Source organism: Ranitomeya imitator, chromosome 4, assembly GCF_032444005.1.
Source record: "Ranitomeya imitator isolate aRanImi1 chromosome 4, aRanImi1.pri, whole genome shotgun sequence".
NCBI classification, from domain to species: Eukaryota; Metazoa; Chordata; class Amphibia; order Anura; family Dendrobatidae; genus Ranitomeya; species Ranitomeya imitator.
Genome location: NC_091285.1, coordinates 477,249,330 through 477,263,171, shown reverse-complemented (window position 1 = coordinate 477,263,171; position 13,842 = coordinate 477,249,330). Strand labels below are relative to the sequence as shown.

Below are 13,842 nucleotides of genomic sequence, written 5' to 3'. Positions count from 1 at the left end.
TGCAGTACCCAGCCGCAGCAACTATTCCCTCAACCGAGCTGTGCTGTGCAGCTCCTGAGCAGTTCAGGATGCTGCTGACACCAGAAACAGCTGATCAGCGGGGGGTGTCGGGTGTCATACCCCCACCAATCAGACATTGATGATGTAAACTAACGATAGACCATAAATATTAAAGTCCCGGACAACCCATTTAACTCATTAATTAAGGTAGACCAGATGTTCTTTCAGATTTCTGAGCATATATGGGATCCAAGAAGTATCGTTTCTCCTTGCGGAGAGTGACATGATAAGCATGTCGAGGTGTGGAGACTTAAAGCCGCAATGCTCCTCTGGGAAATATGCAAATTGTCTCTTCAGAGAGGAAGAGAACTAGAACTCTAGTGCCACCTATTGGAAGTAGCAATCCTAACAGTCAATATCGACCCTTTACTGAGCCTTGTCACATGACTTAGGATAATAGCCAAACCAGAAACTCAATTTGCAGACACTGTGTTTCGGGGTACTGCCCCTCGTCAGTGCAAAGTGAAGATCTAGTTTGGCTGATTGAGAGGCATCTGACCGGGATCCAAGAAGTATCGTTTCTCCTTGCGGAGAGTGACATGATAAGCATGTCGAGGTGAGGAGACTCTGGGTCATTTGTACATACATTTTACTTATACAAAAACACATGCTGCATTTTACAAAAAAAATTATTATTTAAACAGATTGAAGGCTGCAGTTCTGATTGAATAGTTTATTTAAAAGAAAAATATAATAAAAGTTAATCAATGGCATACATATATCTTAGAAGTGCCATTAAAAAATACAAAAGCTCCTGCAAATAAACAAACGCTCAAATAATTATATCACAAGAGAAATATTTTAAAAAAATGAGAAAAAAGTCCCCTAAAACGTTCATACTTGTTTATGAGCTTGAAAATAGATCTGTAATACCTCTTGACATCATTTCTTACACCTTTGCTGTTTTTAGATTGATGGAAATCTGGAAGCTTGGATTCCAAAGATGGCTGCTGCATTCAAAACCAGTAAAAAGGAGATTAATGTCATCATCGTGGACTGGCTTTTGTCTGCTCATGTGCATTACGCAGTTGCAGTACAGAATGCTCGATTTATTGGTCTAGAGATAGCGGAATTCCTGGAATGGCTTGAAGTAAGATTAACATGAACTTTCTTTGTCACTAAAACTGTGTATGAGTGTCTGTAGTGTAGTGTGGATGTGTAATATACTCATCTATCATCACCATCTTCTCCAGGGTCCAGTGTTGTTCTGCCTCTCTTCTCATTGATGTCATTGTGCTAGCGACTATCTGGCTCACTCTATTCTCTATGTGTGAGACGGAAGTCTCTTACACAATGTGAGCCTATGGATCCTCGTTTGACACTCCATAGACTTAGGCCAAGTTCACACGTTCAGTATTTGGTCAGAATTTCACATCAGTATTTGTAAGCCAAAACCAGGAGTGGGTGATAAATGCAGAAGTGGTGCATATGTTTCTATTATACTTCTCCTCTGATCGTTCCACTCCTGGTTTTGGCTTACAAATACTGAGGTAAAATACTGACCAAATACTGAACATGTGAATGTGGCCTTACACTGTAAAAGTCACTTCTGGGTCACGCAAAGTGCAGTGTGACCTGGAGCATCTCAACAAAATGTTACTGAATCCCTTTTGAAGATGGCAGATTTAGGATTTAGTGAAATGTACTTGAGAGTGCTTTCTTAAAGCCACATCTACATGAGATGAATAACACTTATTATCTAGGGTGAAGACAACCTTAGCAGACAAATTGATATCCATGAAGATTCATTGACTTAGGGAATACGTGGGGTGACCTTCAGGAGTTCTCATTTTTTGAGCAGTTTATTTTGTTCTTGAACATGAAATATGTACCGTCGATCAAATTGGTTAGAAAGCATAGCTCTAGCCAAGTTATACACGAAAAAAACTCTGAAAAAAATATGTATTTTTTACAAAGCTTAGCTCATCTTCCAAATCGTCACTCACTGTACTCGTATCTGTTCATGCATATTATTGACAATAATATCTGGTCACTTTACAAGATGGGGCTGAGGCTTTGAACACAATGATTGAACTCAATTGTGTACATACTGCTGTTTTCTTATACATATTAATATAATAAAGGTAAAATATTGGTGTTAGTATTTATAAGTACTCAGCCCCTTACCCAATACTGAAGCACTACAATGAAGACTGGCTCACCAGAGGATGCTCCAGTGGTGCACATTCTTACAAGATGACCGGCTCCAGCCATAACACCAATCATGAGGTCCAGTTCCAGACTGAAACTCAGATATTTTACTTGGTATTAAAGGGAATATCTGGGACTATTTTTTGTTCTTGTTGTCTTAAGAACTTACAGGCAGGCAGTTGCTAACTACTTGCCTGTTGTGCCTGGTGCCGATCTCTGCCAGCTCAGAGCAGTCACGGACTGCTCCTGCCGGAGATTCTGTGGCTTTGGTGATGTTCTGCGTCTCTTCCGCTCTGCATTGTTGACAAGTCATAACTGCCAACATCATGCTGATCATGCTGGTTCCTCGATGCTGAAATGTGGGGAGCCTGCTGTCAATCAGCACAATGTTGGCAGTCACACCCTGATGGAATAGCAACCCAGAAGAGATGCTCTATTGATGTGAAGCAGCAGAATCACCAGCAGAAGAGGTCTGTGATCACTCTGAGCCAGAGCAGGGCAGAACAGGCAGGTAGTTAGTAACTTACTGACTGTCAGTTCTTGGTCCCATGAGACAAAAATAAAATAGTCCCAGAAAACCCCTTTAAGTTTAATTACTTTTATGGGTTATTTAATCAATAAAACAATATGTCCTTTATATATTTTAATCACATATCTCATGTAACTAACTACCAAATCCACAGGAATTTAAGATAAAATAGCTATTGCTGAAGTGGGATCCATTGAACATAGTTGCACTTTTTTTCAAGGCTCATTATGATATTTGTGGAAAGTTTTTCTAAAGTTTTTTTATAACTTGAAAATATCAACACTGCAATATCTCTGTGGCCTGATTAGTACTATACTATGTTTATTATGCAACATCAATATTATGATTCCCTATGTCTCATGGTTTTTGTGTTTTGTCAGGTCTTTTTTAGTTCTTAAAGTCCCTGACTCATCAAAGCCAATGTAGACAATGCCAGACTTGATGATCAGGCGAAGTCAGATGCTCCTCATTCATGAAGAGGCAATGCCTCTTAAACGGGCTGTCTGATTTAAATCAACAAGTCTGCAGTCACTCTACAGTGCCTTGCGAAACTATTCGGCTCCCTGGAACTTTTCAACCTTTTCCCACATATGCGTCAAACATAAAGATACCAAATGTAAATTTTTGGAGAAGAATCACCAACAAGTGGAACACAATTGTGAAGTTGAATGAAATTTATTGGTTACATTTTTGTGTAAATTCAAAAATCGAAAAGTGGGGCGTGCAATATTATTCGGCCCCTTTAAGATAATACTTTGTTGCGCCACCTTTTGCTGCGATTACAGCTGCAAGTCACTTGGGGTATGTCTCTATCAGTTTTTTACATCGAGAGACTGAAATTCTTGCCCATTCTTCCTTGGCAAACAGCTCGAGCTCAGTAAGGTTTGATGGAGATCGTTTGTGAACAGCAGTTTTCAGCTCTTTCCAGAGATTCTCGATTGTATTGAGGCCTGGACTTTGACTTGGCCATTCCAACAGCTGGATACATTTATTTGTGAACCATTCCATTGTAGATTTTGCTTTATGTTTGGGATCATTGACTTGTTGGAAGATACATCTCCGTCTCAGTCTCAGGTCTTTTGCAGACTCCAACAAGTTTTCTTCAAGAATGGTCCTGTATTTGGCTCTCTCCATCTTTCCATCAATTTTAACCATCTTCCCTGTCCCTGCTGAAGAAAAGCAGGCCCAAACCATGATGCTGCTACCACCATGTTTCACAGTGGGGATGGTGTGTGCAGGGTGATGAGCCAAACATTTACGCCAAACATATCATTTGGCATTGTTGCTAAAAAGTTCGATTTTGGTTTCATCTGACTAGAGCACCTTCTTCCACATGTTTGGTGTCTCCCAGGTGACTTGTTGCAAACTTTAAACGACACTTATTATGGATATCTTTGAGAAATGGCTTTATTCTTGCCACTCTTCCATAAAGGCCAGATTTGTGCAGTTTACGACTGATTGTTGTCCTATGGACAGACTGTCCCACCTCAACTGTAGATCTCTGCAGTTCATCCAGAGTGATCATGGGCCTCTTGGCTGCATCTCTGACCAGTCTTCTCCTTGTTTGAGATGAAAGTTTAGAGGGACGGCCGGGTCTTGGTAGATTTGTAGTGGTATGATACTCCTTCCATTTCAATATGATCACTTGCACAGTGCTCCTTGGAATGTTTAAAGTTTTGGAAATCATTTTGTATCCAAATCCAGCTTTAAACTTCTACACAACAGTATCACAGACCTGCCTGTTGTGTTCCTTGGTCTTCATGATGCTCTCTGTGCTTCAAACAGAACCCAGACACTATCACAGAGCAGGTGCATTTATACGGAGACTTGATTACACACAGGTGGATTATATTTATCATCATTAGGCATTTAGGACAACATTGGGTCATTCAGAGAACCACAACGAACTTCTGGAGTGAGTTTGCTGCACTGAAAGTAAAGGGGCCGAATAATATTGCACGCCCCACTTTTCAGTTTTTGAATTTCCACAAAAATTTAAAATAACCAATACATTTTGTTCAACTTCACAATTGTGTTCCACTTGTTGTTGATCCTTCACCAAAAATGTACATTTGGTATCTTTATGTTTGAAGCATGATATGTGGGAAAAGGTTGAAAAGTTCCAGAAAGCAGAATACTTTCGCAAGGCACTGTATACATGAGATGGTGGGTACACAGTCTTATGAATGTTTCCTTCACAATTCTAAGCATTTTTCACATAGCAAGGAATTGGAACTCTTTACTCTTTTTACTTTTTCCTCTATATCCACTGTTTTTTACTACTTCACCCCTCATTCCAGCTCGGCCCTACAGTTCAGTTTAGCAAAAGTCCTTTACTCAGCCTGCAGTTCCGCATGTTCTTTCGCCTTAGGGGAGCTACAGTGCCAGTATGGCCAGTACTTATCTTCTCTAATGCTGATGCTCTGGAACTCCGCCCGGGGCACTCTATGCGTCTTGCATACTCAGTCTTGTCTAGACCCGTTACATTGAGTAGTTTTAAAGGGAATCTGCCACCTCATTTTGGCCCTATGAACTGCGGCCACCGCTATTAAGGGCTTATCTACAGCATTCTGTAATGCTGTAGATAAGCCCCTGATGTAAAACCTGAAAGATAAGTAAAACAAGTTAGATTATACTCACCCAGGGGCGGTCCCTGTTCGGTTTGGGTCCGATGGGCGTTGCAGGTCCGGGTCCTGCGCCTCCCATCTTCATACGATGTCGTCATCCTCCTTTCTTCTGTTGCAGCTCCTGCGCAGGCATACTGATTTGCGCTGTTTAGGGTAGCGTAAAGTAATGCAGTGCGCAGGTGCTGGGCCTCTCTGACCTTTCCCGGCGCCTGCGCACTGCAGTACTTTGCTCTGCCCTCACGAGAATTATGCCTGCGCAGGAGCCGCGACAAAAGCAAGGAAGAGGACGTCATTGCATGAAGATTACTACTATTGCTACTGTCAGGCAATTCACATTATCAACATTGCTAACATCTTTAACGCACATCACAATTCACATTACAACACTTGTTTCTTCAAGGGGGAATGTGGGCAATATGTATATATCTTTACACTGACACCAGAAAATCCTCAAAGCCTGCAGTGAGTGCGCTGGGAGGATTCACAAGTCTGCAGTCACAGGGTCACTGCAGACTTATCGGACAGCCCCTTTAATGAATTCAGCTCATCTGAGAACTGGCATGCACCTCACCATATTTCAGAGATGGGTGCTCTGATGTAAGATACGCCACCACTCGACATATATTAGTTACTCCCCAGCTCTGCCCAATTTGCTTCTATCAATCAAGGTCTTAAAGTTTTCAGAATTTGTAATGGGATTTTTCTTTATTTCATAGCAATACACATTTCATGTATACTTGGAATCTGTGAATGAATAATGGAAGTCATATATCCTTTATATACATGTCGGTGTGTACAACAAAAACAGAATTTACAATGCAGCTAAATATGTAAACTTGCACTTGTTTGATAAGATAAAAAATTAGAGTCTTGACTTATAGGGTCCAAAGTCCACCAGCCTGACATCAAACTATGGGATATTACTACTGCGCCTGTGTTAGCCCCCATTAGTCGTATATGCTCGAAAAGGATGCACGGTAGAGCACACATTAGCTCTGTCATCACCATTATAGTCTAAATCCCATTTTCTGGAGGATTTGGACGTAAGCCCAGACGGAGCCACTGAATAGGTGCCTAAATGCAATGTGAAAACACCCTTTGGGAACATATCTGAGCAGGGACTGCTCCCCAAAAACTTTCTCCTAACTTGTATTATAACTTATTATCTCATAAGCAAAATGAGTTGTATGTGATAGAACCTACTTTTAGCTCTCCTTTAATTACCTCATTTCTGATTGTATGCTTCATAAATACAGCAACATAAAAGCAGGAGGCAAAATAGAGATTAGTCATAAAGAAAAGCGATATCATTACAATATAATGATATATAGTCAGTGGCTAACAGCGGACTGAGATAACAAGTGGCAGACGTGTGTGACTATTTGATGTCCAGCTCAGCACCGTATTTCTTTCCTTCTGGACAGTAATGCACCTGCCAGATTTACTCCTCTCCCCTTACTTTTATAGCATTGTTACCGCAGTAGTTCAGCAGCCATATAATCAGCCTCAAGATGTTCAACTAAGTTACCTACTCTGCCGCGTGTAATGGTGCCAGCACAAACATTTGCATTGTAAAATATAACCGCTATATTTATTTGCCTCGGCTTCTGCTTCCTCATTTGCATTGGTGACTTGTCATTTTCAGAGGCTTGGAATCACTTTAACTCACAAAGCAAATCATAAACAGAGGAAATGATCTTGTTTATACCCCGCATGTCCACGTAGAAAGATGATGGAACGATTTATTCTTTCCGTAAAAGTAGAATATTATTACTATATCACAACACAGCTGGCTCAGAAATGCCCCAGAGAGCAGACAGTTATTGTGCAGCTAATATGGAGGATCCCCTTTACTGAGCCTATCCAATAACATATAAGGGAAGACGTATAATAAGAATATTCGCATCTATGTTTACATTAGATAGTTCTTGGACTTGTATAAAAAGTATTTTATCTACTGCTTCTTGCTTTTTATATGGGTGTAATAATTCTTGCCTATTCCTCATATTCTTTAAGGGGTTTTCTGGGAATAAGATATTATAGACCTTTCCTCAGGAGAGGTCATCAATATAACATCCACCATTCTAGTCGGGATTGCCAGAGGTGCACAATGTATTGAGCCAGAACACTACAGCATTTATGCTGAATAGCACAATTCTGTGGTACTGTGGCTTACACCATATTCACTTCAATGGGAGCTGCCTGAGAATGGCCACTACACTATGGAGCTATGATATTCCAGGTCTATACAGTATCAACTTACAGCGGCCATAGCTTAAACTATCAGCCGAGTGGTGCAGTTTCAAACCCCCACTGATCTGATATTCACGACCCATTGAAAGGACGGTAATTTGTATCACTCCATGATATCCCCTTTAATGCTTTATAATAGAATGTACATTATTCCTTCTATAATACACCAAGTTATGCAGAAACTTCCTTTCACATAAAATAGGAGGCGGATTTGCAGTCCCCAGGCTACGGCCACTATGCAGTTGGCAGCTTCGCAACACAGCACATCTGGCAGCCAAAACCAAGATAAGGGGGTGGCATGTGGCGTAACCCTACCAATCGAATATTGATGACCTATTCTAAGGATAGACCACCAATATAAAAGTCCTGGACAACCTCTTTAAAGAATGAATAATAATAGAGAAAAATGTAAGAAATGTTTCACTCTTTGATGTTTCTTCTGCATCCTAAAGACATCTGGTCTGGATGGAGTTATGTGCACATTGGAAACTTTCCTAATTCTGGCAAGCTGGTATAACCCCTTTATCCATTTGTGAGTTTATAGTGAATAGGACACCACAATGAATTAAAGGGGTTATGGAGGATTACGAACAGCACCACACTTGTTCATGGGCTGTAACTAGTATTGCAGTTACACACTATTGAAGTGAATTGGGCTGATCGGCAATAACGCACACAACCTGGGGATAGTTCTAAAACCATTCCTGGAGAAAACACCCCATTTTTGTGTAATCATGTATGACTTTTACTCACAACAAACTCTGTTCAATAGTATCAGGAAAAAGGCAATTGCGTTTGGGTTTCCCCAACAGTCTATTTACCAAAACTGCACTAAAAACCCGTGAACCTGGCCTTACTGTACAACTGGGGCTGCCATTCATTCTTTCCTGCTGTCATTTTAATTGTACTGCCGCCTCAATAACACACATTGTCCTGTCCTCATCTAGTAGTTGTCTTGATTTCTAATTCATGTTGTTTTCCAGTCATCCATCCAATTTCCTAGAAGTAATGTTCATTTGATTGGGTACAGCCTTGGAGCTCATGTATCAGGATTTGCTGGCAGTTATGTTAACGGATCAGACAAGATTGGAAGAATTACAGGTAATTTCTAATTATTTACTACAATCCTGCAACACAACTCATTGCCATAAACAACTGACAAATCCTATTCACAATCTCATACTGCATTGTGTGATAAACAGCGTGCTTCCCGGAGTCACATCCAATCACCAGTATTGGTTACAGGCAAATGCTAGCAATCATTCTACCAAACATAATAAAAAAGAAAAGCATGAAAAAAAGTAGGTTTAGTTTATATTACAGCATAGAACCCCAATGGTGAACGATAAAGCTTCATCTCTCTCCTATAATTGCACTTTATAGTTATCTGTCTGTTTAATTATGCAGCTGTTTCGCCTGCTATGCACTTGGAAGAATAGTAGTTTTATGAAGCGCTACATAATTCTACATACTACAGCATTTGACTATTTTACTGTTTATCTCTGTATATGTAGATCAGGACACAGAAGGGTTTTATCGTTGCTTTGTTTTATTGTCTTTTTCCTGATTTTTATTTTTGTCATTCAGCATTTCTTCATTCAAATTAAAGATAGCAAAGAAATGAGGAATAAACTACACCAGAACGAAAAAATTAAAATTTCTACAGTGGATTGATATATCTAATATATAATTGCCTAGAATACTACTTCCTGCAATTTGTGCCAACTTCCGTGGCTTTGTCCGGAGCTAATGTCCGGAGCTAATGTCCGGAGCTAATGTCCGGAGCTAAGTGACGTCAACAGTGTCCAGTGTCTGATTGGTTGCCGCGTGCTGCGAGCGACCAATCAGAAACGTGCCGTACTGTGACACACTCCGCCCGCCATTTTGGTGTGATTTTTGAATTTTTACCTCACAGCAAGTTTCTACTGCGTGGAGGCGGGCCCAGTGACGTTGCTCTTCAAGCTCCTGCCGAATTTCGTCAAAAAAATGATAATACCATTTACCAAAACTATATATATTTAGTTGTGAAGTGGTTCAGTGACATTTTCACACCAATTTTGAACTTTTGTTTGGTGTTTTCTCCATATACTGCCTATTATTTTTGTTCTTTCTTACTATTATTTATTAATTGTATTATTCTTACATTTGAATAAATAAAGTATATATGGATTCTAGACTCCCGATTCTTTAGAATCGGGCTGCCATCTAGTATATATATATATATATATATATATATATATATATATAGCAGACTGTTTAAAAAAAAAACACTCCTTCTCTTGTAGACATAGCTCATATTTTAGGACTGTAATTTAACACATGTATTTCATATATAAAGCACTCCAAATTGTTTTCAAAATGGCCAAAACTACAAAAAAGGCAGGATGTATGAGCGCACATGTTGTATCTGTAACAAGGTGGCACGGGGTGGTAATCGTGGGCGAGTTCACTAAGTAACAGTCAGTGAGCATCCCAACGCCTTGTACATGAAAAGATAAAGTCCCTTGTACTGCATGTGCAACATGCACCACAGCACACTTACAGGCTCTGTCAGATTCCCCTCAGCTGCTGCCATGTCAACTCTGCATTTATGAACTCTGGAAATCACTTCAGAGACGAGGTCTTTTTCGAACAGCTTAACTTTACTAGATAGCAGCATATTCATCTCACAGACAGCACAGTTCAAACACAGAGACATCTTCTTATCTGCATTCTTCACATCTGGAGCACAGTTCACACAGGGCAACGTTTCCTGCACTTTCCCTTCCTCTGCCATATGGGCAGACTCTAGTATTTCTGTCATTTCTCTCTTTACTCTCGGCATTCACGGCCATACCTCTAGCCAGTCTCTGTCCTGTCTGCACTTTCCTTTCCTCTGCCATCTGTGCAGCATCTTTGGACAGTTCGTGCCCCATCTGTACCCTCAGCATCACCAGCTCCCTGTCAGCCCCTTGTCTGGTTCCAATAGGGAAAGGTGCCGGGAATGCCAGCTCAACTGCTCCCTCCCCAGTCGTAGGCCCCGCATCCTTCTTGGGGATGGTCCTATGGAGCTGGTGCCCGACTGCACTATTCTTCCTTATGGCCTAATTGCTGTGGTCATTTTGTGGGCATTTCTTTCCTGTGGATGCAGGCAGATTGTTTATTTCGGCACCCTTACCGGCTGGCCTTCGGGAACCTCAGCTCTTATTATAGATAACTGGCCCCAAATACTTCAAATATCAGCATATTGTGTGCTTTTGGCGTACCACTCTCCTTTTTTGATCTCTGCATATTATTGCAGATTTGCTCTGCATTATCCTGGCTCTAGGATTTCCCCTTATCATCAGGGGTATTTAGGGATTATTACGGTTGAGATATTTGGTTATTGCCATATATATTTTTTGACGTATATTGCTAGAATTGTGTTGGTATACTTATGTGTAACACATCTCCATATACTTGTGTAACTGCAGGGGTTATCTACATGTGTGGGAGGGGTCTGTTTGTTATTGTTTTAGTTGTTTTTATGCGGTTTGTCAATAAAAGTTTACCTTTTTATATATAATTTAGTAGTGGTGTGCATTCTCCATGGTGGTTTTCTTGTTCTTTTTGGTTTCATGTAGTCGCATGTAGTCGCATCTTGTCACATGTCGTAGCATGTTGCGTGTCGTATGTTATCGCATGTTGTCGCATGTTGCATCTCGCATGTTGTCGCATGTCGTCACATGTTGCTTGTTGTCGCATGTTGTTGCATGTTGCATGTTGTCGTCGCATATAGTATGTTGCATGTAATATGTTGCATGTGGTATGTAGCATGTCGTATGTTGAATGTCATATGTTGCATGTCAAATGTGGTATGTTGCATGTGGTATATTGCATGTCGCATGTAGTATGTTGCATGTCACATGTGGTAGGTTGCAAGACGTATATATAGCTGGGTGTATGTCACAGTGTGTATGTCGCAGGGTGTATGTTGTATGTTGTAGGGTGTATGTCGCAGAGTGTATGTTGTAGGTAATCTGCTGTTAGATAGATGAGATAGATAAATAGATAGAAAGAATAAGAATAAGAAAGAAAGAATACCATAGATAGAATGAGATAGATAGATAGATAGATAGATAGATAGATAGATAGATAGATAGATAGATAGATAGATAGATAGATAGATAGATAGATAGATAAGCGATTTTGTTACAAAACTTAAGCTAGCAGTCCTGGATGGGAAAAGTTTACCGGCATCCAGGACATCACAATTTGCATATCCAGACTTACGGGGCACACAAGTTACAGTGAGGAGCTGCGCATGCATGTTGGGCAAAGCATAATGCGCAGGCGCGAGATGAGACTTCAATGCGCAGGTGCGAAATACTACGCCAACGCCGGGGAGGAATTTCTTAGGGAAAAGCAAGAGGTGGGGAAGAAACAGCGATTTCACAACGCCCATTTGACCGGACCAGTGTGATTAACAGCCAAAAACGGCAGTTTTACTAAGGTATTTTGGCAGCATTTTCAGGCCCTATAGAACGCTATTTTTATCCCATATTGAAAAAACGGGGTGACAGGTTCCCTTTAATGAATCCAGTGCATTTTAAGGCCATCTGTGCACCAGAATCAGACATGGTGTAGGTTCCTGCTATAACCTATGCCACTTTCTGGTTAAAATTATAGTGATTCTTCCAGACTATGATTGGCCATTCATCTCCCACACTGACCCATTCAGATGTTTTTTTTAGACAAGAAGCCAGCTTATAAATGTCAAAAGTCAGAAAAACTGTGCATAACTGAGTTGCAAAAACACAATAGCAATTTCTATTTGCCAGAAATCTGTTGTAAAAGCATATAAATGAGCTGTCCAGTGAAAAGAGGTTATCATCTATCTTCATGATAAGTAATAATATGCTGGTCATTGAGTTTCCAGTTGCTGTGACCTGCACCAATTGGCAAATCAGGATGTTTTTAATGCCTTTTAAAAATTGAACTGCAGCTCCATTCATTCTCTAAGGGGCTGTCAGGAAAAGCTAAGCGCAGCTCTTGGCAGTCCCTTATGGAATGAATGGAGTGGCGTTTGAGCATACTTACTGCTGCTCCATTCTAACGGGGCTTAAAGGTCCCTGTTTTGCCAATCGGTGCAAGTTCCATTAGTCAAGCTTCCACCGACCAGCTATCACCCATCCTGTGGATAGGTGATATCTTATTTTCACGGGAGAATCCCATATATAGATATATATATATATATATATATATATATACACACATACATACACTGCTCAAAAAAATAAAGGGAACACTAAAATCCCACGTTCTAGATATCACTGAATGAAATATTCCAGTTGTAAATCTTTATTCATTACATACTGGAATGTGTTGAGAGCAATAAAACCTAAAAATTATCAACGTATATCACAACTAATATCCCACAGAGGTCTGGATTTGGAATGATATATCAAACTGGAAAATGAAGCCACAGGCTGATCCAACTTCAGTGGAAATGCCTCAAGACAAGGAAATGATGCTCAGTAGTGTGTGTGGCCTCCACGAGCCTGTATGATCCCCCTACAATGCCTGGGCATGCTCCTGATGAGGCAGCGGATGGTCTCCTGAGGGATCTCCTCCCAGACCTGGACTAAAGCATCCGCCAACTCCTGGACAGTCTGTGGTGCAACGTGACATTGGTGGATGGTGCGAGACATCATGTCCCAGATGTGTTCAATTGGATTCAGGTCTGGGGAACGGGCGGGCCAGTCCATAGCTTCAATGCCTTCATCTTGCAGGAACTGCTGACACACTCCAGCCGCATGAGGTCTGGCATTGTCCTGCATTAAGAGGAACCCAGGGCCAGCTGCACCAGCATATGGTCTCACAAGGGGTCTGAAGATCTCATCTTGGTACCTAATGGCAGTCAAGCTACCTCTGGCGAGCCCATGGAGGGCTGTGGGGCCCTCCAAATAAATGCCACCTCCCACCATTACTGACCCACTGCCAAACCGGTCATGCTGAAGGATGTTGCAGGCAGCAGATCACTCTCTATGGCATCTCCAGACTCTGTCACATGTGCTCAGTGTGAACCTGCTTTCATCTGTGAAGAGCACAGGGCGCCAGTGGAGAATTTGCCAATCCTGATGTTCTGTGGGAAATGCCAAGTATCCTGCACGGTGTTGGGCTGTGATGTCGGGCACTCAGGCCATCCTCATGGAGTCGGATTATAACCGTTTGTGCAGACACATGCACATTTGTGGCCTGCTG

The 13,842-nt window shown here is 41.1% G+C and overlaps 1 protein-coding gene across 1 annotated transcript in view; it reads left to right on the top strand.

Annotated features, from left to right (window-relative positions):
* Positions 1–13,842, top strand: part of LIPC (lipase C, hepatic type) — a 305,016-nt gene that overhangs the window by 251,369 nt on the left and 39,805 nt on the right. Inside the window, exons 5-6 of the mRNA XM_069762120.1 lie at positions 971–1,150; positions 8,604–8,721. Of these exons, the coding sequence (XP_069618221.1) occupies positions 971–1,150; positions 8,604–8,721 (298 nt within the window). The remainder of the gene's footprint in view (positions 1–970; positions 1,151–8,603; positions 8,722–13,842) is intronic.